Source organism: Ahaetulla prasina, chromosome 5, assembly GCF_028640845.1.
Source record: "Ahaetulla prasina isolate Xishuangbanna chromosome 5, ASM2864084v1, whole genome shotgun sequence".
NCBI lineage: Eukaryota > Metazoa > Chordata > Lepidosauria > Squamata > Colubridae > Ahaetulla > Ahaetulla prasina.
In genome coordinates, this window is record NC_080543.1 from 5,060,719 (window position 1) to 5,085,458 (window position 24,740).

Genomic DNA, 24,740 nt, shown 5'->3' on the forward strand with positions numbered 1-24,740 from the left:
TTCTCGGCCAATTGTGTAATAAGTTTCTTAATTTAGTTTTTTAAATTGTATATTGTGTATGTTTTTTAGCCTGGCTGTACACCGCCCTGAGTCCTTCGGGAGAAGGGCGGTCTAGAAATTCAATAAATAATAATAATAAAAAAATAATAATAAAGCCTGAAAGAAGCTCTGGACCTCTGGCCATTTGGCAGAAAAAAACGTAGCGTCCAATCTCCGCGGCAGAAGAAGGAGACCCTATACCCATGATGGCAAACCTATGGCAGATGTGCCCCAGTTCAGCTATGCTGCGCATGCGCGCACAACTCCCGCCGGCCAGCTGGTCTTCAGGTCTCTGCCGCGCATGGGTGGGGAGGGCATGCAGGGGACGCACACACATGTGCAAGAGACCGGACGGTGTGTGTGTGTATGGGTGGCAGGCACACATGAGTGGAGGGAGCGGGGCACATGCACGCATTGGATTTTGGGGGTTCTGGTGCGTGCATGTGCGCGTGCTTTGGGCACTCACTCCGGAAAAAGTTAGCCCTATACCATTTCAGACAAGTGACTGTTCAGTCTCTCCTTAGAACTCCCCTGTGATGCAGCACCCACAATTTCTGGTGGCAAGTAGTTCCACTGGTTCATTGTTCTCACTGTTAGGAAGTTTTTCCTCTTAGTTCCACATTGTTTCTCTCCTTGATGAGTTTCTATCCGTTGCGTCTTGTCCTACCCTCAGGTGCTCTGGAGAATAGCTTGACTCCCTCTTCTTTGGGGCAGCCCCTCAAATATTGGAAGACGGGTATCATGTCTCCCCTGGTCCTTCTGTTCACTAGACTAGCCAGGTCCAGTTCCAGCTACTGTTCTTCATATGTTTTAGCCTCCAGGCCTTTAATCCTCTTAGTTGCTCTTCTCTGCAGTTTTTCCAAAATCTCAACATCTCTCTTTTTCCTCCTCCTCCTCCTGTTTTCTTTCCTCCACCACTTTCTCCTCTTCTCTTTCCCTCCTCCGTCTCCTCTTCCTCTTCTCTCTTCCTCTTCCTTTCCATCCACCTCCTATATATTCTTTCCTTCCTTCCCCTCTTCTTCCTCTTCTCTCTCTTTCTTCTCCATTCCTTCTCTTCTCTTTCTCTGGATCCTGCTTCTCCTCTTCTCTCTTTCTCTCTCTTTCTCCTGTTCCTCCTGTTTTCTTTCTCCTCTTCCTCTTCTCCTTCCACCTCTTCTTCCTTCTCCTTCTCCTTCCCCTTCTCTTTTCCTCTTCTTTTCCATCCACCTCCTAGATATCCTTCCTTCTTTCCTTCCTTCCTTTCTCCTCCTCCTCTTCCTCTTCTCCTTCCTTCTTCTAGATTCTCTGGATCTTGCTTCTCCTCCACCACTTTCTCATCTTCCTCTTCTTTTTTCCTCCTTTTCCTCTTCCTCTTCTCCTTCCACCTCTTCTTCCTTCTCCTTCCCCTTCTCTCTTCCTCTTCCTTTCCATCCACCCACCTCCTATATATCTTTCCTTCCTTCCTTCCTTTCTTTCTTCCTTCCTTCCTTCTCTCCCTCTTCTCCCTCCTTCTTCTACATTCTCTGGATCTTGCTTCTCTCTCTCCTCTTCCTTCCTCCTTCTTCTTCCTTCTCCTTCCCTTCTCTCTTCCTCTTCCTTCCATCCACCTCCTATATATCTTCCTTCCTTCCTTCCTTCCTTCCTTCTCTCCCTCTTCTCCCTCCTTCTTCTACATTCTCTGGATCTTGCTTCTCCTCTTCTCTCTCTCTCTCTCTCTCCTCCTCCTCCTCCTCCTCCTCCCTCTTTCCTCCCGCACTTCTCCCTCCTCCACTCCCTCCTCCTCCACCTCCTCTTCCCTTCTTTCTTTTCTCCCTTCTCCTGCAGAACAGATCGACCAGGCGAGCCGTCCTGTTCGGGAGCCTTTTTCTTATGCTAATCCAGACTGACATCACACCCGCTCCGCTTTCCAAGCCCGAGAGGAAGGCGTATAAAACAGGCTCCCGGAGCCCGCGGGGGAAAGACTAGAGAGCCGCTGGCCGGAGGCTGCGCTCCCGGACCGTCCCCGGGAGCCTCGTCTTAGTCAACCCCAGTCCTTCTTCTTCCACTGGGGGGAGGCTTTGCCTGAATCTCCTCCACACCCACCAGCCGCTTTCCCTTCCAGCCTCTTCCCAGCTGCAGTTTTGCCCTTCCAGAGTCTTTGGCTCCGTCGGACCTTCCGCCAAGCGAGCCCCCCTCCCCGGGCGAACCCACCGTCCCACTCCGAAGGTGCCGGCTGGAGAGGGAGAAGGTGGACCAGGAGGAGGAAGAGAAAGAGAAGGAGAAGGAGAAGGAGAAAGGCGGTGGGAGAGAAAGTTTCTTCTTCTGTTTGAAAGGAGAAGGAAGGAAGGAAGGAAGGAAGGAAGGAAGGAAGGAAGGAAGGAAGGAAGGAAGGAGGCAGGATAGGAAGGAAGGAAGGATAAGGGAGGAAGGAAGGATAAGGGAGGAAGGGAAGGAGGAAGGGAGAAGGAAGGGAGAGACAGGAGGGAGGAGAGGAAGAAAGGAAGGAAAGAAAGAAAGGAGAAAGGAAGAAAAGAAGAGAAAAGAAAAGCTACCAAAAAGGTAAGCACAAAGACCCGTTAATTTTCCTGGGCTTGTTTTTCTTTTTTGTAAACTATTAAAATTTGGGGTACCGAGGATCGCGGGGGGACAAGACGGGGCTGAAATCTACCAATCCAGCGCCCCCTCCCCAAAGTGTTGGTGGTTGTTGTTGTTTTTCCCTTTAAAACCCCCCAAAAAACCCCAAGAAAACGTGGGTCTCCCACGGGTGAGGAGCGCGCTCAAACCCTGCAGAATCCGGACGAGAGAAAGAGCCGAGCTGAGTTTGCAGCGACGCGGGCGGCCCGGCTGGAAAAAGTCCGTTTTCTCTCTAGCGCAGCTCGGAGATAAGTTTGTGGGGAGGGTGTCTCTTGGGCAGGAGGAGGTCGGGTGTGTGTGTGTGTGGATAACCAGGACAAGGCGGCAGCAGGACCCTTTGGAATTAGAATAGAATAGAGCTGGAAAGGGCCGTTGGAGGTCTTCTAGTCCAGCCCCCTGCTCAATAGATTCAATATAAAGTGTAGAGTAGAGTAGAGTAGAGTAGAGTAGAGTAGAGTAGAGTAGAGTAGAGTAGAGTAGAGTAGAGTAGAGTAGAGTAGAGTAGGAAAGGAAAGGAAAGGAAAGGAGAAAGAAGAGAGAAAGGAGAAAGGAAAAGAAAAGAAAGGAGGGAGGGAGGGAGGGAGGGAGGGAGGAAGGAAGGAAGGAAGGAAGAAGAGAGAAAGGAAAGGAAAGAAAAGGAGGGAGGGAGGGAGGGAGAGGGAGGAAGGAAGGAAAGAAGGAAAGGACAGGAAAGGAGAAAGAAGAGAGAAAGGAGAAAGGAAAAGAAAAAGGAGGGAGGGAGGGAGGGAGGGAGGAAGGAAGGAAGGAAGAAGAGAGAAAGGAAAGGAAAGAAAAGGAGGGAGAGAGGGAGGAACAGGGAAAGGAAAGGAAAGGAAAGGAAAGAAGGGAAGGGAAGAGAAGGAGGAAGGAAGGAAAGAGGGAGGGAAAGGGAAAGAAGGAAAGGATGAGGGAAGAAGGAAGGAAGGAAGGAGGGCTGGGGAAGAGGGATCGAAGGGAGGAAAGGAAAGGGGAAAAGGAAAGAAGAGAAGAGAAGAGAAGAGAAGAGAAGAGAAGAGAAGAGAAGAAGATAGGAAAAGGGAAAGGGAAAGGACAGAGCTGGATTGGATTTGGGGGGGGTCTTCTAGTGCAACCCCCTGCTGAAGCAGGAGAACCTAGACAATATTAGACTGTCTAATTAATTGATTAATTAAGAAGCGACTCTTGTTAAAAAAATTCCACGATTTCTGAAGGCAAGCTAGGGGGGAAAAAGAGATGCGAAGTCCACGAGTGGGGCCGGCCAGAGGCGTCCGTGGGAAAGCCAGCAAGGCTGCAAAGCGCAGGGAAGAGACCCCGAGTGCCGGTTCTCCGTGGTCCCAGAAAAACGTGGGAAGCCCCCCCCCGCCCCCCCCCCCGGGGTTGTGTGCCGAAGAGGCATTTGACAAGATAGCGAGAAAGCTCCACTCCTATAAATCTAAATCTTAACATTTTGCTTTGCATATTTTTTTTAAATATTTCAATTCCTTTTTTTTTCTCCTCTTTTTGGCTGGTCTTTTGCTCCCCTGTGAGCCGGCCGGTGGCCTTATAGGGGAGGTGGGCGGCAGGAAAAATGTGGAATAAGTAATAAATAAGTGTGCGTGCTTGCACATGTTGAAGAACGGCATCTATTGAAGGGGGGGGGGAAACGGTAATAGGGTGCTATTGAAAAATCCCCATCCCCACCCTTTCCTATTATTTGGGAAACTTTCCAAAATCCATCACTTTATGGCTCCAAAAAGTTATTGGGGGACGAGGGGTTTGCCAACATTTCATTTCTTTTCTTTTCTTTTCTTTTCTTTTCTTTTCTTTTCTTTTCTTTTCTTTCTTTCTCTTTCTTTCTTTCTTTCTTTCCTTCCTTCCTTCCTTCCCTGACTCTCTTCTTTCTTTCTTTCTTTCTTTCTTTCTTTCTTTCTTTCTTTCTTTCTTTCTTTCTTTCTTTCCTTCCTTCCTTCCTTTGTTTTCCTTCTCTTTCTCCCTCCCTCCCTTCCTTCCCTCCTTCTGTCTCTCTTTTTTCTTTCCCTTTTTTCTTCCTTCCTTCCCTCCTTCCCTGTCTCCCTTTTCTTTCTTTCTTTCTTTCTTTCTTTCTTTCTCTTTCTTTCTTTCTTTTTTTCTTCCCTATGTTCCTAACTTCCTTCCTTCCTTCCTTCATTCATTCCTTCCCTCCTTCCCTGTCTCTTTTTCTTCCTTTCCTCCTTCCCTGTCTCTTTTTCTTCCTTTCCTTCCTTCCTTCTTTCCTTCCTTCCCTCCTTCAGTCTCTTTTTCTTCCTTCCTTCCTTCCTTCCTTTCCTCCTTCCCTGTCTCTTTTTCTTTCTTTCTTTCTTTCTTTTCTTTCTTTCTTTCTTTCTTTCTTTCTCTTTCTTTCTTTCTTTCTTTCTTCCCTAAGTTCCTAACTTCCTTCCTTCCTTCCTTCATTCATTCCTTCCCTCCTTCCCTGTCTCTTTTTTCTTTCTTTTTTCTTCCTTTCCTTCTCTTTCTCCCTCTCCTTCCTTCCTTCTTTCCTTCCTTCCCTCCTTCGGTCTCTTTTTTTCTTCCTTCCTTCCTTCCTTTCCTCCTTCCCTGTCTCCTTTCTTTCTTCCTTCCTTCCTTCCTTCCTTCCTTCCTTCCTTCCTTCCTTCCTTCCTTCCTTCCTTCCTTTCCTGTCTCTCTTCTTCCTTCCTTCCTTCCTTCCTTCCTTCCTTCCTTCCTTCCTTCTTTCTTTCTTTCTTTCTTTCTTTCTTTCTTTCTTTCTTTCTTTCACATTTTTGAGCCTCAAGGGACTCTAGGCAGCGCACAATGAAACATCAAACTCTAAAACGGTATATAAGAAAAAGGAAAACATTCAGAGTTAAACGTTTTCGATTTCTTTTTAAAAAAATGTTTTTTAAGTTATTTTTTTTTTAAAAGTTTTTTAAGGAGGCAGAGAAGAATCATTCTTTGGCTGTGCTCCTATCACCCGCTTCGTAATCTGAATTTATTTATTTATTAAATTTTTATGCCACCTGTCTGCTTTACAAGGTGACTCTGGCTGGGCGATCCTGAATCAAGCCCATCTTAAGGGAAGCAACTAGCCCAGGCGGTTCGAACAAACCCATCTTCCAAAACTAGTTTAAAATAGTGGCCAGAATTGTGGAAACCTTTTGGGAAAAGTGTATCTCTTTCCACTTATGACTGTATGACTATAACTTGTTGCTGGCAATCCTTATGATTTATATTGATATATTGATCATCAATTGTGTTGTAAATGTTGTACCTTGATGAACGTATCTTTTCTTTTATGTACACTGAGAGCATCTGCACCAAAACAAATTCCTTGTGTGTCCAATCACACTTGGCCAATAAAAAATTCTATTCTTCTATTCTAATAACACCACTTTTTTTGGGGGGGGGGAGTTTCAGGATAATCCTATTCTACTGCTAGAATGGCCTGGGAATAGCCCAGACCTTAACCCAATGGAAAATCTGTGGAGTCAATTAAAGAAACTGGTTAGTCAGAAGTGACCGAGCAATAAAAACCAGTTCATAGAAGCCATCCTTCAATCTTGGTTTCACATTAGAACAGCTGCAGAACTCAAAGACTTGGTTCGCTCCATGGGAAGACCTTGTAAGGCCGTAATTCATGCGAAAGGTTACCCAACTAAGTATTAACTGACATGGGGATAATTTTTGTATATCTCGTTTTTTCTACGTGTTTCCCTTTTCTTCTTTATACTGTCACTGCTCTTCTAATAGCAAATCCTCCATCAAAGTTATTGTATTAGATTCTTTGATTCAATTATCTTTCCATTGATGTATAATTTTTTGGTACTACTCCCAAAAAAAAAAAAAAGTGGTGTTATTAGCTAGTTTTAGAAAATACACTTTTCCCAAAAGGTTTCCACAATTTGGGCCACTACTGTAAATTCTGATCCGATGCCCATGTGGGTTGTTGCGACGGTTGTGTGAGAACAACTTGTAAGTCTCTTTTTCCCCCAGCACTGTCGTAACTTTCAACATTCTTTAAACGAACGGTTGTAAGTCGAGGACTACAGCCTACAACCATTCATTTAACGACCGTTCAAAGTTACAACAGGACTGAAAAAAGCGACTTAGTGCCGCTTTTCACACTTACGACCGTTGCAACATCCCCGTGGTCACATGATCAAAATTCAGCCGCTCGGCGACTGACTCATATTTATGACGGTCGCAGTGTCCCGGGGTGTGTGTGTGTGTGTCACGCGATCCCCTTTTGTGACTTTCTGACGAGCAAAGTCAATGAGGGAAGCCGGGTTCACTTAACAACCGTGTGACTCACTTAACAACTGCAGCGACTGACTTAACCACGGTGCCAAGAAAGGTCGTAAGATGGGATGAAATTCACTTAGCGTTTGCCCTGCTTAGCGACAGAAATTTTGGGCTCGTTTGTAAGTTGTAAGTCGAGGACTACCTGTATTGATTGATTGAAGGATTGATTGATTATACGGTATGACATCAAATCAGTGTTGACTGTTAAGTGACCACATAGACATTGTTTCTCCAGGATGATCTGTGGCCAACTTAATCCTTCGGGTCTTCTAATATTTCTAACTCATTGCCAGTGTACCTGAGTCTATCTGCTTTGCTGCTGGCCTTCTTTGGGCTGCGTGGTGCTCTCTGAACTTGGAAGTTTTCTTGCAGACATTTCATGACCAAACTAGGTAACATCATCAGTGTTAAGAGGGAATGGGAATGGCTCTCCCTGCTGTACAAACGCTACTCTCTTCTAGAACTGATGATGTTATCTACTTTGGTAACGAAACATCTGCAAGAAAACAACCAGGCTCAGATAGCACAAAGGACCCCACAGTTGTTGACGTCCTCCTCCTCCTCCTCCTCCTCCTCCCTTTCTCCTTCTTATACTGATGATGTTACCTCGTTGGGTCATGAAATGTCTGCAAGAAAACCACCTAGCTCAGAGAGCACCAAGGATCCCATCCCCCTCCTCCTCCTCCTCCTCCTCCTCCTCCTCCTCCTCCTCCTCCTCCTCCTCCTCCTCCTCCTCCTCCTCCCTTTCTCCTTCTTACACTAATTATGTTACTTAGTTTGATCATGAAACGTCTGCAAGAAAACCACCAAGCTCAGAGACGTACATATATATATATATATATATATATATATATATATATATATATATATATATATATATATATATATATATATATATTTGTTTTCTGAGGTATATATGTAGGTCTCTGAGCTTGGTGGTTTTCTTGCAGACGTTTCATGATCTTGAAGATCTTTCATGATCTTGAAGATGTAGCATGACCACGACCACGAAGCCAAACAACAGCAATGCAGCTCACCAGCTCAAATCCGCCTCCAACTCTGACTAATCTGAGCACAACCAAGCCCCCACCCAAACAGGACACACCCCCAGCCAATCAGAGCACCAAAAAACCCCCATCCAATCAGAGCACAGCCAAGCCCCCACCCAATCAGTTCAAACCCCCACTAGCAGTTAAAAAGGAAGGAACAGCTGCAATCACACACTGCTCCCAGAAGCACGAAGCTGAAGCCTGAAGATGACGAATGAGACTTCGTCGAAACGTCGCCAAGACACTTCCATTTTTACGTGGGAGAAAACCCGAATAACCAAAGACCTATATATATATATATATATATATATATATATATATATATATATATATATATATATATATATATATAAGCTGGTGTCATCAGTTTCATGCTTCTAGGAGTACGAAGCTGATAACACCAGCCTGAAGATGATGAATGAGACTTCGTCGAAACGTTGCCAAGACACTTCCAATTTTACACACACGTGTGTGTGTGTGTGTGTCTCTGTGTGTGTGTGTTTTCTGAGGTTTTCGTGGGTATTTGTATGTAGAGAGAGAGAGAGAGAGAGAGAGAGAGAGAGAGAGAGAGAGAGAGAGAAAATACATTTTACATGGAAGGTCCTATTTATGCATTTCATCGCCAGTGACTAACTGTTATAAATGCAAAAGGAGACAGACCCGTCTTTCCATTCCTGGGAAGGCCAACTGGTTTTTTGTGACTGGGTGAACAAAAACAAGTTTTTCCAGGCGACTCCGACAAGCTTTTCAATCCAGACCTCTGAACGTTGATTTGTATCTGTGTAACACCCATCCATGGGAAACATCGCAGTTTGCGTTAAAGGGGTGGTGGTGGTGGAGGGCAAGAAAGCTTAACTCTGGGTATTTAAATCGGGGAGTTTAAAATAACAGAGGGATACAATCAAGATCAAGGGAGGTACTAATACCACTCTATAATGCCCTGGTAAGACCACACCTAGAGTACTGCATCCAGTTTTGGTCACCGCACTATAAAAAACGATATTGAGACTCTAGAAAAAGCGCAGAGAAGAACAACCAGGATGATGAGGGGACTGGAGGCTAAAACATACGGAGAACGGTTGCAGGAACTGGGCATGGCTAGTCTAGGGAAGAGAAGGACCAGGGGAGACATAATAGCATCTTCCAATATTTGAGGGGCTGCCACAGAGAAGAAGGGGGTCAAGCTATAGATTGCAGAAAATATGACTAGATTGCAGAAAATATGACTTCTGTAACAGAATCATCAGTGCTTGGAATACTTTACCTGACTCTGTGGTCTCTTCCCATAATCCTAAAAGCTTTAACCAAAAACTGTCTACTATGGACCTCACCCCATTCCTAAGAGGACCATAAGGGGCGTGCATAAGCGCACAAACGTGCCTACCGTTCCTGTCCTATTGTTTTTCTTTTTTTCTTCCTATATATATATATATGCTTATACCTCCTTATATTTACTCATATATGTGTTTATATACTATATAATCTTTTTGTATGATACCTACATATATTGTTGTGACAAAATAAAATAAAATAAAATAAATAAATAAATAAATAAATAAATAAATAAATAAATAAATAAATAAATAAATAAATTTTCCAAGGCACCCGAAGGCCAGACAAGGAATAATGGATGGAAGCTGATCAAGGGAGAGATTCAACCTAGAAATAAGGAGGAATTTTCTGACAGTGAGAACAATCAATTGACGGAACAGAAGTTGCCTTCAGAAGTTGTGGGAGCTTCATCCCTGGAAGCTTTCTAGAAGAGATTGGACTGCTATCTGTCAGAAATGGTGTAGGGTCTCCTGCATGGGCAGGGGTTGGACTAGATGACCTGTAAGATCCCTCCCAACTCTGTTAATCTGGTCTGACCCTTAGGGGAAGCTGGATTAAACACAGGGAACAAACCCTTTTGATCTCCCTAGAAATTTGCCGTTTGAAGATAAGGGAGAGGGCTGAGTAAACATTGTGTAAAGGAGACGCAAAGAGTTCACACTTTTAGGCTGGGGTGTATTGACTTGGGTTTTCCCTCTGTTGTAAAAAAACGATGTGAAAAATCTTCCTTTTTTTACCCAAATTTTGGGTCAGCCGCTAAAAAAAATCGGCAGGGTTGATTGAAGTTGAACCTAAGGAAGGTTTAAAGGTTTGCTAGCTCAACTATTAAAAAAAGGAAAAAAGTCATAAAATTGGATGCCACTCACTGAACGACCGAGTTTCTTGTTCCAGTGGTGGCCGTACGTTGAGGACTGCCTGTATATGAATATATTGCTATATGAAGATTAATATATTGGTGCAGATTTTCATGGCCGATCTCAACTCAACAACAATGAGCTTCTGAATTAATTGGCCATGGTTTAATAATTATTTAGCATCCGAAAACCAAATTAGATACAGAGGCGTCCTCGATTTAACAACTATTTGTTTAGCGACCAGTCAGAGTGACGCTGGCACTGAAAAAAAGGGAATTTATGGCCGTTTTTCACACTTACGACCGTGGCAGCCTTCGTATGGTCACGTGATCAAAATTTAGAGGCTTGGCAACTGGCATGTACTTATGTCGGTTGCAGTGTCCCGGGGGTGACGTGATTCCCCTTTGGCGACCTTCTCACAAAGCAAAGCCAATGGGGAAGCCAGATTCACTGAACGACCATGCGACTTACTTAACAACCGCAGCGATTCCCTGAACCAAGAAAGTTGGTAAAATGTGGCAAAAGTCACTTAAGAAATGTCTCGCTTAGCAACCGAAGTTTGGGGCTCGTTTGTGGTCGTAAGTTGAGGACTACCTGTAAGTTATAAGCTCCAGGCTAGAAGCCAGGAAACGGTGAGTTTGCAATCCTTCCTTGGGCACAAAGCCAGCTGGAAGACTTGGGGCCGGCCACCGCCACTCAGCTCTAAGAAAAAAGCAATGGCAAACCGACATTTAAATTGTCCCAAGATCTACAGCATTGAATAGAATAGAATAGAATTTTGTATTGGCCAAGTGTGATTGGACACACAAGGAATTTGTCTTGGTGCAGATGCTCTCAGTGCACATAAAAGAAAAGATACCTTCATCAAGGTACAACATTTACAACACAATTGATGGTCAATATATCAATATAAATCATAAGGATTGCCAGCAACAAGTTATAGTCATACAGTCATAAGTGGAAAGAGATTGGTGATGGGAACTATGAGAAGGTTAATAGTAGTGCAGATTCAGTAAATAGTCTGACAGTGTTGAGGGAATTATTTGTTTAGCAGAGTGATGGCCTTCGGGAAAAAACTCCTCTTGTGTCTAGTTGTTCTGGTGTGCAGTGCTCTATAGCGTCGTTTTGAGGGTAGGAGTTGAAACAGTTTATGTCCAGGATGCGAGGGATCTGCAAATATTTTCACGGCCCTCTTCTTGATTCGTGCAGTATACAAGTCAGGGATGAAAGCCATTTTTAAAATGAATTTAAAACGAAAGATTCACCTTGGGGGCTTAAGCGTTCTCCCCCCCCACCCCACTCCTCCGCTTCTTAAACTAAACAAACTTAAATACAAAGATTTATTCTGGGATATTTCAATCTTCTCCTGAAATTTACTTTCGGTGATTTTAGCCTGACGAGGTGACTCAGTGGCTAAGACACTGAGCTTTGTCGATCAGAAAGGTCAAATCCCTAGTACAGGTTTGTTTTCTGGCGTGGGCAGCCGGGTTGGACTAAATGACCTCCAAGGTCCCTTCTGCAACTCTGCTACTGTTAAATGTACTCCGTTAAAAAAATTTTTACTCTTGATTTAAAGTGGTGGTTATTATCCGTGGAGTAGATCCCTTGAGAGAGAAACAGATCACCCTCACTGGATCCCCCCTCCCACCCACCCCCCCCCCCCCGTCTAGTTTCTGCTCCACCCTTCATGCCAAATCACACAGCTATGTCGCAAAAAACAAAAACCCACATTAAGACAAAGCACTCCTGAATTCTTTGAAAAGGAGAGAAATGCCCTTGATCCTACTATGTAAACAGGACCTGGGGGAGCAGACTGTGGATTTGCAAGTCTGCTTGGAAAGTTTTCTTTGTTTAATCTCCTGTCCACCCTCATCCCCCCACCCCTCCAAGCCCCCAGCCCCCCCCTTTCGTCTTGCATGCATGCAAAAAAACACCTTGCAAAAAAACCCAGAGGAAAATGTCACAAGAAGCACCAAGTCACAATAAGGTTTTCTATTAATAAGCTACTTTTGTCAGAAACCTCGGCGGCAGAGCTATGACCAAACCGGGTTCACGCATGGGGTTAAACCATCATCTAAGGTCCCGCATGCACAGAACAACAACGGCATGATTTCGTTGATATCAGTAGGCAGCCCGCTCTGGTTTGTTTGTTTGTTTGTTTGTTTGTTTGTTTGTTTATTTATTTATTTATTTATTATTTAGATTTTTATACCACCCTTCTCCCGAAGGACTCAGGGCGGTGTACAGCCAGATTTAAAACAGTACAATATACAAATTAAAACCGCAGTTCAAATAACGTATTCTATAAATGGCCGAAAATTAAAACCGTCAAATTTGACCCATAAATAAAATACACCAATTAAAATTATTAAAATTTAAAAAATGTAAAAAATTTAGAATATTAAAAAATTAAGCCAGTCCCGCTTGAATAAACAAGTACGTTTTCAATTCACGGCGAAAGGTCCGAAGGTCAGGTAATTGACGCAAACCAGGGGGAAGTTCGTTCCAGAGGGTAGGTGCTCCGACAGAGAAGGCCCTTCCCCTGGGGGCCGCCAGCCAACATTGCTTGGCGGACGGCACCCTGAGAAGACCCTCTCTGTGTGAGCGTACGGGTCGGTGGGAGGCGTAAGGTAACAGCAGGCGGTCCCGTAAGTACCTGGGCTCTAAGCCATGGAGCGCTTTAAAGGTGGTAACCAACACCTTGAAGCGCACCCGAAAGACCACAGGTAGCCAGTGCAGACTGTGCAGGAGAGGTGTTACATGGGAGCCACGTGTGGCTCCCTCAATCACCCGCGCAGCTGCATTCTGGACTAACTGAAGCCTCCGAGTGCACTTCAGGGGTAGCCCCATGTAGAGAGCATTGCAATAATCCAGACGAGAAGTGACAAGAGCGTGAGTGACCGTGCATAAGGCATCCCGGTCAAGGAAGGTTTAGCAGGATGTGTGACCTCGTCTGTTCTGGTTCCATGAGGTTAAATTCAGACTGCGCTATCAGCTGAGGTTGCGGATTGAAATGAGAGACGGGTGTTGGACTATAATGATATCCGGACTGTAAAACTAAATAGGGCCGACAGATGGCAGCAGCACAGAGCAAGCCTTTTTTTTCTACTCTGAGTTGCCCTCTAGTGGTCAGGTGGAGGTTTGCAGCTTATTACAGGATTATTATTTATTTATTAGTGTTTTTTTTATCCTGACTTTATGATAAGTAACAGTAGTCTTGATTCCTGCATTGGTTCCAAGAATTGGAGTTCAACCATCTATCCATAAGGGGCGTGCATAAGAGCACCAGCGTGCCTACCGTTCCTGTCCTAATGTTCCTTTTGGTTGTATTCATTTTGTGTGGTTATTTCATGCTTATACTTATATATATTGTTGTGGTTGACAAAATAAATAAATAAATAAATAGATAAATAAAATCTCAACCAGCATGTGCAGTGTGTAGAGAGAATGTTAACTAATGGGTTATAGTCAGTGGTGGCTTTTACATATCTTTGCTACTGGTGGTCCTCCTCCTCCTCCTCTTCCTCCTCCTCCTCCTCCTCTTCTTCTCCTCCTCTTCCTCCCCTGCCCCTCCTCCTTCTCTCCTTCTCCTTCTTCTCTGTCTCCATCTTATTCTCCTTCTCTTTCATCTCCTTCTTCTTCTCCTCCTCCTCCCCCCTCCTCCCCTTCCCCTGCCACTCCTCCTTCTCTTCTTCTTCTTCTTCTCCTTCTCCTTTTTCTCCTTCTTCTTCTCCTCCTCCCACTCTTCTTTTCTTCTTCTCCTCCTCCCTTTCCCTGTCCCTCCTCCTTCTCTCCTTCTCTTCCTTCTCCGTCTCCTTCTTATTCTCCTTCTCTGTCTCCTTCTCCTCCTCCTTCTCCTTCTCCCCCTCCCTATCTTCTTCTCCTCCTCCTCCTCCTCCACCACCCCTTCTCCTGCCCCTCCTCCTTCTCCTTCTTATTCCCTTCTCCTTCATCTCTTTTTCTTGTTCTCCCCTCCCCTCCTTCTCCCCTCCCTATCTTCTTCTCCTCCTCCTCCTCCTCCTCCTCCTCCACCCCTCCTCCTCCTCCTTCTTATTCCCTTCTCCTTCATCTCTCTTCTTCTCCTCCTTCTCCTCCTCCCCATCATCTTCTTCCTCTTCCTCTTCCTCCTCCTCCTCCTCCTCCTCCAACAGTAGCCCTTGCTGTTCAGAAGCCCAAATTAGCAGAGAGATAACAAGTGATTTCTGAAACAGTCCATCTCGGTCCAAGCCACGAACACTGCAGGATTAAAGCATGAAGTTTTGAAGTGGACTTATTTAAGGCCGAGATAAAAGCCATTGAGATACATCAGCTGCTGGAACAGACAGGAGACAGGATGAAAAAAACGGATAAAAGCTTTGCTAGGGCAGGACTTATCTCTGCTTGCTTAGATTGGCTTTCTGAAGAAAGGGGACATGGCAGGGGGGTGAGTGGGGGCGGGGCGGGGGGGATTGCAAACGCAGATCTTCTCCACTATCATATTGCTCTTTTCCTGGAGTGGCATTTTTAAAGGTTGGGTTCTGTGGCCAACTGTAATTTGTACCCATAGAAGAGAATATTTGTAGCTCAGGGTTGAACTGTGGAGGTCTTTGGTGCTTTCTGAGCTAGGTGGGTTTCTTGCAGAAAGAGATAGAGAGAGATAGAGAGAGAGAGATAGAGAGAGAGAGAGAGAGAGAGAGAGAGGAAAGAAACTTAGAAAAGGAAGATTAAAGGAAGGAAAGAAGGAAGGAAGGAGAGAGAGAAAAAAAGAAAGAAGGAAAGAATGAACAGAAAGGAAGGAGGGAAGGAAGGAAGGAGAAAGAGAAAGAAGGAAAGAAAGAAAGAATGAATGGAAGAATGGAAGAAGGAAGGAAGAAAAACAGAGAAAAAAGAGGGGGAAGGAGAAGGAAGGAGAAAGAAAGAAGTTAGAAAAAGAAGATGGAAGGAAGGAAGGAAAAAACAAAGAAATGACAGAGAAAGAAAGAAAGGGAAAGAGAAGATGGAAAGAAGAAAGAGATAAATAAAGGAAGAAAGAAGAAAAAGAAATAGAATAGAACAGATTTTTTTATTGGCCAAGTGTGATTGGACACACAAGGAATTTGTCATTGGTGCATACGCTCTCAGTGTACATAAAAAGAAAAGATTGGTTCATCAAGAATCATAAGGTACAACACTTAGTGATAGTCATAGGGAACAAATAAGCAATCAGGAAACAATCAATATCAATATAAACTGTAAGGATACAAGCAACAAAGTTAAGTCATACAGTCTGTAGGTAGGAAGGAAGGAAGGAAGGAAGGAAGGAAGGAAGGAAGGAAGGAAGGAAGGAAGGAAGGAAGGAATAGAATAGAATAGAATAGAATAGAATAGAATAGAATAGAATTAATGGAATGGAATGGAATGGAATGGAATGGAATGGAATAGAATAGAATAGAATAGAATAGAATAGAATAGAATAGAATAGAATAGAATAGAATAGAATAGAATAGAATAGAATAGAATAGAATTAATGGAATGGAATGGAATGGAATGGAATGGAATGGAATGGAATAGAATAGAATAGAATAGAATAGAATAGAATAGAATAGAATAATGGGAATAGAATAGAATAGAATAGAATAGAATATAACAGATTTTTTTATTGGCCAAGTGTGATTGGATACACAAGGAATTTGTCTTGGTGCATATGCTCTCAGTGTACATAAATGAAAAGATACCTTCATCAAGGTACAATACTTACAACACTTAAAGATTTATTTATTTATTTATTTTATTTATTAGATTTTTATACCGCCCTTCTCCCGAAGGACTCAGGGCGGTGTACAGCCAATTATAAAAAACAATACAATATACAATTAAAACAAAGTATTAAAAAACATATTCTATAGATGGCCAAAATTTAAAGTAATTAAATTTAAAACCCTTAAAATTCATAAAATTGTAACCCCAGTTACAATAATATTTAAAAATTTAAGCCAGTCCCGCTTGAGATAATAAGTGCGTTTTCAGCTCATGGCGGAAGGTCCGAAGGTCAGGCAATTGACATAAGCCGGGGGGGGGGGGAAGTTCGTTCCAGAGGGTAGGAGCCCCCACAGAGAAGGACCTTCCCCTGGGGGCCGCCAGCTGACATTGATTGGCGGACGGCACCCTGAGAAGACCCTCTCTGTGTGAGCGTACGGGTCGGTGGGAGGCATAAGGTAACAGCAGGCGGTCCCGTAAGTACCTGGGCCCTAAACCATGGAGCACTTTAAAGGTGGTAACCAACACCTTGAAGCGCACCCGAAAGACCACAGGTAGCCAGTGCAGTCTGCGCAGGAGCGGTGTTACATGGGAGCCTCGTGTGGCTCCCTCAATCACCCGCGCAGCTGCATTCTGAACTAACTGAAGCCTCCGAGTGCACTTCAAGGGTAGCCCCATGTAGAGAGTATTGCAATAAAGATAGTCATAGGGTACAAATAAGCAATAAAGGATGGATGGATGGATGGAAGGAAGGAAGTTAGGAAAGAAAGAAAGAAAGAAAGAAAGAAAGAAAGAAAGAAAGAAAGAAAGAAAGAAAGAAAGAAAGAAAGAAAGAAAGAAAGAAAGAGGGAGGGATGATGATGGTGAAGCGACAAGTTTTAATCTTCCGTCCCATTTAGGAATAAACTCAGCAATCCTGATGTAGCTGATCTTCAGGCTTTTAATCCGGCTTTTTGGGAGTGCTGGTGTTTTTGGGTAGTCCTAAGCCAGAGGTCTGCAATAGGGGTGATGGATGGAAGGAAGGAAGGAAGGAAGTTAGGAAAGAAAGAAAGAAAGAAAGAAAGAAAGAAAGAAAGAAAGAAAGAAAGAAAGAAAGAAAGAGGAAGGGAGGGAGGGAGGGAGGAAAGGAAGGAGCAGAAGGAAGTACGAATGAGTTTTCATGATATACAATCCAGGTGGTTGTAGCTGAAAGCATGAAGGCACCTGGATGAGGGAGGAGTTGCTACCCTCCTTCAAACCAGACCTTTTTTGAGGGGAAGGAGTTTATCGTGACCCCTTTCTCTGTTTCTCCTCTTCCACTTTAGGTTGATGCCTGGAGGAAAACACCTCAGGATAAAACCAGGAATCTGCTGGCCTGCGGACAAATAAGAGACCACAAGGCCTTTGTTTTTTCCTCTGTCCGAAATCGATTGGCGGGACTCCCGGGGTCCAAGAAGGATGATGATGGTGAAGCGACAAGTTTTAATCGCCTTTTTCCTGGCTTTTGTCTTGCAAAACGGGACGTGCAACGGAATCAAATGGTTGTAAGTCTTTTTTCTTTTCTTCCTCCATCTCCTCTTTCAAATAACAGCTGTATAAAAACTAAAACAAAAAAAAGCCAAGATCTATTCGGATGCGCAGGAATTGCTTTATAAGGTAACGGTAAAGGTTCCCCTGGCACATACATGCTAGTCGTTCCCGACTCTAGGGGGCGGTGCTCATCTCCGTTTCAAAGCCGAAGAGCCAGCGCTGTCCGAAGACGTCTCCGTGGTCATGTGGCCGGCATGACTCAACACAAAGGCGCAAGGAACGCTGTGACCTCCCCACCAAAGGTGGTCCCTATTTTTTCTACTTGCATTTTTTTACATGCTTTCGAACTGCTAGGTTGGCAGAAGCTGGGACAAGTCACGGGAGCTCACCCCGTTAGGCGGCACTGGGGATTCGAACCGCTGAACTGCCGACCTTTCGATCGACAAGCTCAGCGTCTTACCCACTAAGCCACTGCGTCCCTTTGTCTTCCACTATAAATTGCTTTATAGTGGAAGACAAAGTCAATTACAGTCAGTCCTTGACTTACAATCATTCGTTTAGTGACTGTTCAAAGTTACAACATCGGTGAAAAAAACGACTTATGGCCGTTTTTCACACTTACGACCGTTCCAGCATCCCCATGTTCATGTGACCAAAATCCGGACAATTGGCAACTGATTCGTATTTATGACGGTTGCAATATCCTGGGGTCATGTTTTGTGACCTTCTGACAAGCAAAGTCAACGGGGAAGCTTCACAACCTTGTGACTAACTTTTTTGTTGTTGTTGTTTGTTTACATTTATATCCCGCCCTTCTCCGAAGACTCAGGGCGGCTTACAGTGTGTAAGGCAATAGTCTCATTCTATTTGTATATTTACAAAGTCAACTTATTGCCCCCCCAACAATCTGGGTCCTCATTTTACCTACCTTATAAAGGATGGAAGGCTGAGTCAACCTTGGGCCTGGTGGGACTAGAACCTGCAGTAATTGCAGGCAGCTGTGTTTTAATAACAGGCTTCTTACAGCCTGAGCCACACCGCGGCCCATTTTAGGCTCAGTTCTGGTCATAAGTCGAGGACTAGCTGTATCTGGTTACGGTCTTTTCTCAATTTTGTAATGCAAAACCAACCTGAATGGGGGAGAAAAAAAACCCTGAATTAAAATGCATTAGGTGGAAAACATATAAAAATGAACTGTAGGATTTCTTCCAACAGAACGTTTGGGTAAAGTTATGTCAGAAAGCATTATCTTTGGGAAAACACTCAAATTCGGGGCACAAAACTGAATTCATTTTTTTTTAATTGAAAAAGTTTTACAAAGAACAAATTTTTAAACCATTGTTCCCCCCCTTCCCTGTTCCCCCTCCCTCCTTCTTCTCCCCCCCAAACCCCCCCCCCCGAGACTTCCCAGAACAAAATGCAGGGTATAACATTTATCAATCATAAGCTAAAATACCAACTGAATTCATTTTTGACAGAGAGAGAGAGAAAGGAAAGGAAAGGAAAGGAAAGGAAAGGAAAGGAAAGGAAAGGAAAGGAAAGGAAAGGAAAGGAAAGGAAAGGAAAGGGAAAAGAAGGAAGGGACGGAGGGAGGGAGGGAGGAAAGAAAGAGAGAGAGAGAGAAGGGAGGGAGGGAGGGAAGGAAAGAAGGAAGGAAGGAAAGAGAGAAAGAAGAAAGAAAGTGGGAAGGAGGGAAGGAAGGAATGAAGGAAGGAAAGAGAGAGAAAGAAGGGAGGGAGGAAGAAAAAGAAAGAAAGACAAGACAAGACAAGACTGAACTCTAAAGTTAGGTGGACTTCTTCTTCTTGTTCTACAACGATGTAAATTTAAGGCTAAGGAAAGAAAACCTGAGCAAAATTAGATTTGGCAGATTTGTTCATCCCACCCCTGTGGGTGATTACAGGTGGGTCAGATTTCTCCCCTGCGTGCTTTGGGGTAATTTATCATATTATGAAAAACCTTTCTCTTCTGGGGGACGTTAGCTGCAAAAATGTTCGGGAAATATTTCGTGTTGGTTAGCAATCTATCCTTTTACTATTGGATTAAAAAAAAGAGAGAGACTCCTGCTCTGGTTTGCGTGGCCATAAGCAGATGTTCTGGTTGTCCTCACTTTAGCTCATTATAGGCAGTCCTCAAATTTGTGACAGTTCGAAATTACAACAGATCCTGCCCACACACACACAAAAGATACTTGCGATCCAGTTCCAAAGTTGCAAGGGCCATAATCTGAGCCCCATGGTCGCCTGTTTGTATGTTGGGCACTAAACAAGCAACCTGCATTTATAATGACTTGCAGCGTCCTGGAAGTAATTTCACTGCGAATTACATTTTTGCTGAAAAATGGCAAATTGCTTCCAGTTTTCGACAAAAGTTTCATTTAGAACTGGGGGGCGGGGAGAAAGAGAGAGAGAGAGAGAGAGAGAGAGAGAGAGAGAGGAAAAGAAAGAGGGAGGGAGGGAGAGAGAGAAAGAAAGAAGGAAAGAAGGAGGGAGGGAGGGAGAAAGAAAGAAAGAAAGGGAGAAAGAGGGAGGAGGGAGAGAAAGAAAGAAAGAAAGAAAGAAAGAGGAGAAAGAAAGAGAGAGAGAGAAAGAAAAAAAGAAAGAAAGAAAGAAAGAAAGAAGGAGGGAGAAAGAAAGAGATAGGGAGGGAGGAGAAAGAAAGAAAGAAAGAGGAAGGAGAAAGAGAAGAGAGAGAAAGAAAGAAAGAGGGAGAAAGAAAGAAAGAAAGAGGGAGGGAGAGAAAGAAAGAAGGAGGGAGGGAGGGAGAAAGAAAGAAAGAGGGAGAAAGAAAAAAGAGAGAGGGATGGAGGGAGAAAGAAAGAAATAGGGAGGGAGGGAGGGAGGGAGAAAGAAAGAAAGAGGAGAAAGAGAGAAGAGAGAGAGAGAGAGAAAGAGAAAGAATGAACAAAGAAAGGGAGAAAGAGAAAGAAAGAAAGAAAGAAGGAGGGAGAGAAAGAAAGAAAGAAAGAAAGAGAAAGAAAGACAGAAAGAAAGAAAAAAGAAAGAGGGAGGGAGGGAGAGAAAGAAAGAAAGGGGAAGGGAGAAAGAAAGAGGGAGGGAAAAAGAAGAAAGAAAGGAAAGAAAGAAAGAGGGAGGGAGGGAGGGAGAAAGCTGGAGGTAGATAGGTAAGGAAAGAAAGAATCGGAAGAAAGAAAACAGTATAACAATGAATACGTTGCAATGCATTGAATAAATACAGAAATGCACGAAAAACCGCGCAGGCGCCCATCTAAAATTTCCCACTTCTGTTCTTCCTATAAGCAAACCCCACTGAATTTAATTCGATTTTCGGCTCAGGCTCCCCCCTCTCAGTGCTTTTTAGGACTTCGGTGGGCCTGGGGGAGAGAAAACCCCAACCAAGGCATGGAGAAGGAGTTTTCCCACAGACCAGTAGGGGGCGCCCTCTGCAACAACAAGCACCCCACGTGGAGAAGGAAGGAGGTGCTGGAATTGGCGCCTGGCTTTAAACCCTCCAAAAATGTCCATTTCCGTTGCAGAAATCATCCCTCCCCCGCCACTTTTTTAAAAAGAAAAAATAATAATAACAAGGAATAGCTTCAAGAAATATTTCTGCAAAAACTTCCGTCCCATTTAGGAATAAACTCAGCACTCCTGATGTAGCTGATCTTCAGCCTGGGACTTTTTAATTCGGCTTTTTGGGAGTGCTGGTGTTTTCAGGTCGTCCTAAATCAGGGATCTGAAACAGGGGTGAAACCTACTTACGTCAGTGGTTCTCAACCTTTATAGTGCTGCGACCCCTTTAATACAATTCCCCACGATGTGGCGACCCCAACCGTAAAATTATTTTCGTTTTGAATTGATCGCACCTGAAGCCGTATTGGCTAGCGATCTGAACTGCCTGCGATTGCCTTGAGGACGGAGGCATTAAAGCGGAGACTCCTCCCCTATTAAGTTTATGGCGCCTGAAGCCAGATTAGGCTAGCGATTGGGAGTGATTGCAGCTGGCTTGAGAGGGAGACATCAGAGCAAAGATTTCTCTCTTTTTTAATTCATCGCGCCTGAAGCCGAATTCGGCTAGCGATTTGAAGAGCCTGCAGCCGGCTTGTGGAGTCAACCATTGGAGCGCGATTCTTCGACTCGCAAGTATACTTCCCATATTTCTGATGGTTTCAGGCGACCCCTGGCAAATCGTCATTCAACCCCCAACGGGTCACTTCCTGGTTAAAACCAGGAAGTAATGTCGACCGGGTGGGTGGGTGGGCGGAGCCTCGAGCCCCATCGCTACCGGCTCGGCCGAACCGGTCCAAACCAGGAACATTTTCACCCCTGGTCTGCAACCTTTAACACTCAAAGAGCCATTTGGATCCATTTGCCACAGAAAAGAAAACACCGGGAGCCACAAAACCTTTCCCCGTGCCTGACTATTTCTTGAGCGGCCTACAGAACGAGCATATGTAGTTGAATTAAAAGTTCTGTTTCCTTCTGAAATTTTTCTTTTCTTGGATTTATCCACAATTAGCCTACTGGGGGTTGAAAAGCTCAATAAATGGCGTGCCGGGTTGGTGTTGCACATAATAATAATAATAATAATAATAATAATAATAATAATAATAATAATAATAATAATAACAACAACAACAACAACAACAACAACAACAATAACAACAACAACAACAACAATAATAATAATAATAATAATATTTTAATTTGTATACTGTCCTTCTACCGAAGGACTCAGGGCGGTTTACAGCCAAGATAAAATACAATGAAAAAACACATACAATACTAAAAACAGACATTAAAAAACTTATTAAATTTGGCCAATTTTAAAATACAGTCAAACCCTATAAAATTAATAAAAATTAAAACCCATAAAATCAACTAAAAATTAAAATTCAAGCCAGTCCTGCGTGACGGAATAAATATGTCTTAAGTTCGCGGCGAAAGGTCCGAAGGTCTGGTAGTTGTCGCAATCCAGGGGGAAGTTCGTTCCACAGGGTGGGAGCCCCCACAGAGAAGGCCCTTCCCCTGGGAGCCACCAGTCGACACTGCTTGGCTGACGGCACCCTGAGGAGTCCCTCTCTGTGAGAACGCACAGGTCGCTGGGAGATACAAGATGGCAGTAGACGGTCCCGTAGGTATCCCGGTCCTAAGCCATGGAGCGCTTTAAAGGTGGTAACCAATACCTTGAAGCGCACCCGGGAGACAACAGGTAGCCAGTGCAATCTGCGCAGGATGGGTGTTACATGGGAGCTCCGAACCGCTCCCTCTATCATCCGCGCAGCTGCATTCTGGACTAACTGGAGCCTCCGGGTGCTCTTCAAGGGGAGCCCCATGTAGAGAGCATTGCAGTAATCCAAGCGAGAGGTAACAAGAGCATGAGTGACCATGCATAGGGCATCCCGGTCAAGGAAGGGGCGCAACTGGCGGATCAGGCGAACCTGATAAAAAGCTCTCCTGGAGACGGTCGTCAGGTAATCTTCAAACGACAACCGCCCATCCAGGAGAACGCCCAAGTTGCGCACCCTTTCCATCGGGGCCAATGACTCGCCCCCAACAGTCAGCCGCGGCTGCAGCTGACTGTATCGGGGTGCTGGCATCCACAGCCACTCTGTCTTGGAGGGATTGAGCTTGAGCCTGTTCCTCCCCATCCAGACCCGTACGGCTTCCAAACACCGGGACAGCACTTCGATAGCTTCGTTGGGGTGGCCTGGGGTGGAAAAGTACAGCTGCGTATCATCAGCGTACAGTTGGTAACTCACCCCAAAACCACTGATGACCTCACCCAGCGGCTTCATGTTGATGTTGAACAGGAGAGGCGAGAGAATCGACCCCTGAGGCACCCCACACGTGAGGGGTCTCGGGGCCGATCTCTGCCCCCCTGCCATAGGCAGTTGTGACGCCTATTTTGAGCGACAGGGAGCCGCAGCAGAGGGGTAAAAGAGCCACATGCGGCTCCAGAGCCACAGGTTGCTGACCGCTGTCCTAAACCATTCGTTTAGTGGCCGTTCAAAGTTACAACAGCTCTGAAAAAGAAGGAAATTACGACCGGTTTTTCACACTTACGACCCTTGCAGGCAGCATCCCCCCCCCATGGTCACGTGATCAAAATTCAGACACTCGGCCATTGATTCATATTTATGACGGTCGCAGAGTCCCCCGGTGTGTGTGTGTGTGTGTGTTTCATGTGATCTCCTTTTGCGACCTTCTGACCAGTGAAGTCAGTGGGGGCAAGCCGGATTCATTGAACAATTGTCTGACTAACTTAACAACGGCAGTGATTCGCTTAGCAACGCTGGCAAGAAGAGTCGTCACAAAGGCAAAACTCACTTAACAATTGTCTCACTGGAAATGTTGGGCTTGATTGTGGTCGTAAGTTGAGGAATATGGAGAACAGTTGCAGGAACTGGGTATGTCTTGTTTAATAGAATAGAATAGAATTTTTTATTGGCCAAGTGTGATTGGACACACAAGGAATTTGTCTTGGTGCACAAGCTCTCAGTGTACATAAAAAGAAAAGATACGTTCATCAAGAATTCTAAGCTACAACACTTAATGATAGTCATAGGGTACAAATAAGCAATCAGGAACCAATCAATATCAATATAAATCATAAGGATTGCCAGCAACAAAGTTACAGTCATACACTCATAAGTGGAAAGAGATTGATGATGGGAACGATGAGAAGATTAATAGTAGTGCAGATTCAGTAAATAGTTTGACAGTGTTGAGGGAATTATTTGTTTAGCAGAGTGATGGCCTTCGGGAAAAAACTGTTCTTGTGTCTAGTTGTTCTGGTGTGCAGTGCTCTATAGCGTCGTTTTGAGGGTAGGAGTTGAAACAATTTATGGCCAGGATGTGAGGGAACTGTTAATATTTTCACGGCCCTCTTCTTGATTCGTGCAGTATACAGGTCCTCAATGGAAGGCAGGTTGGTAGCAATTATTTTTTCTGCCGTTCTAATTATCCTCTGAAGTCTGTGTCTGTCTTGTTGGGTTGCAGAACCGAACCAAACAGTTATAGAGGTGCAAATGACAGACTAAAGTCACCATCAATCTTTACTTTACTAATGAAGAGAAGGACTAGAGGAGACATGATAGCAGTCTTCCAATATTTGAGGGGCTGCCCCAAAGAAGAAGTTCAGCTATCTTTCAAAGCACCTGAGGGTAGAACAAGAAGCAATGGGTGGAAACTCATCAAGGAGAGAAACAACCTAGAACTAACTAAGACCCCAAAGGGTCTCCACCTCCAATATACACTGCATAAACATGACAAAATAAATAAATAAATACAAAATTATGCATATACCTACGAATATTATATGACACAGAAAAACAAACCTATTTTATTATTTTTCCTAAACCATTGCATTGCATTTAGGGATCTTGGAGTCTTAGTGGACAACCATTTAAATAGGAGCCACTATGCAGCAACTGCCAAAAAAGCCAACACAG

The 24,740-nt window shown here is 44.3% G+C and overlaps 1 protein-coding gene across 1 annotated transcript in view; it reads left to right on the forward strand.

Annotated features, from left to right (window-relative positions):
• Positions 1–1,799: 1,799 nt before the first annotated feature.
• WNT11 (Wnt family member 11) overlaps positions 1,800–24,740 on the forward strand; it is a 67,965-nt gene continuing 45,024 nt past the window's right edge. Inside the window, exons 1-2 of the mRNA XM_058185982.1 lie at positions 1,800–2,556; positions 17,122–17,340. Of these exons, the coding sequence (XP_058041965.1) occupies positions 17,255–17,340 (86 nt within the window). The 5' untranslated portion in view covers positions 1,800–2,556; positions 17,122–17,254. The remainder of the gene's footprint in view (positions 2,557–17,121; positions 17,341–24,740) is intronic.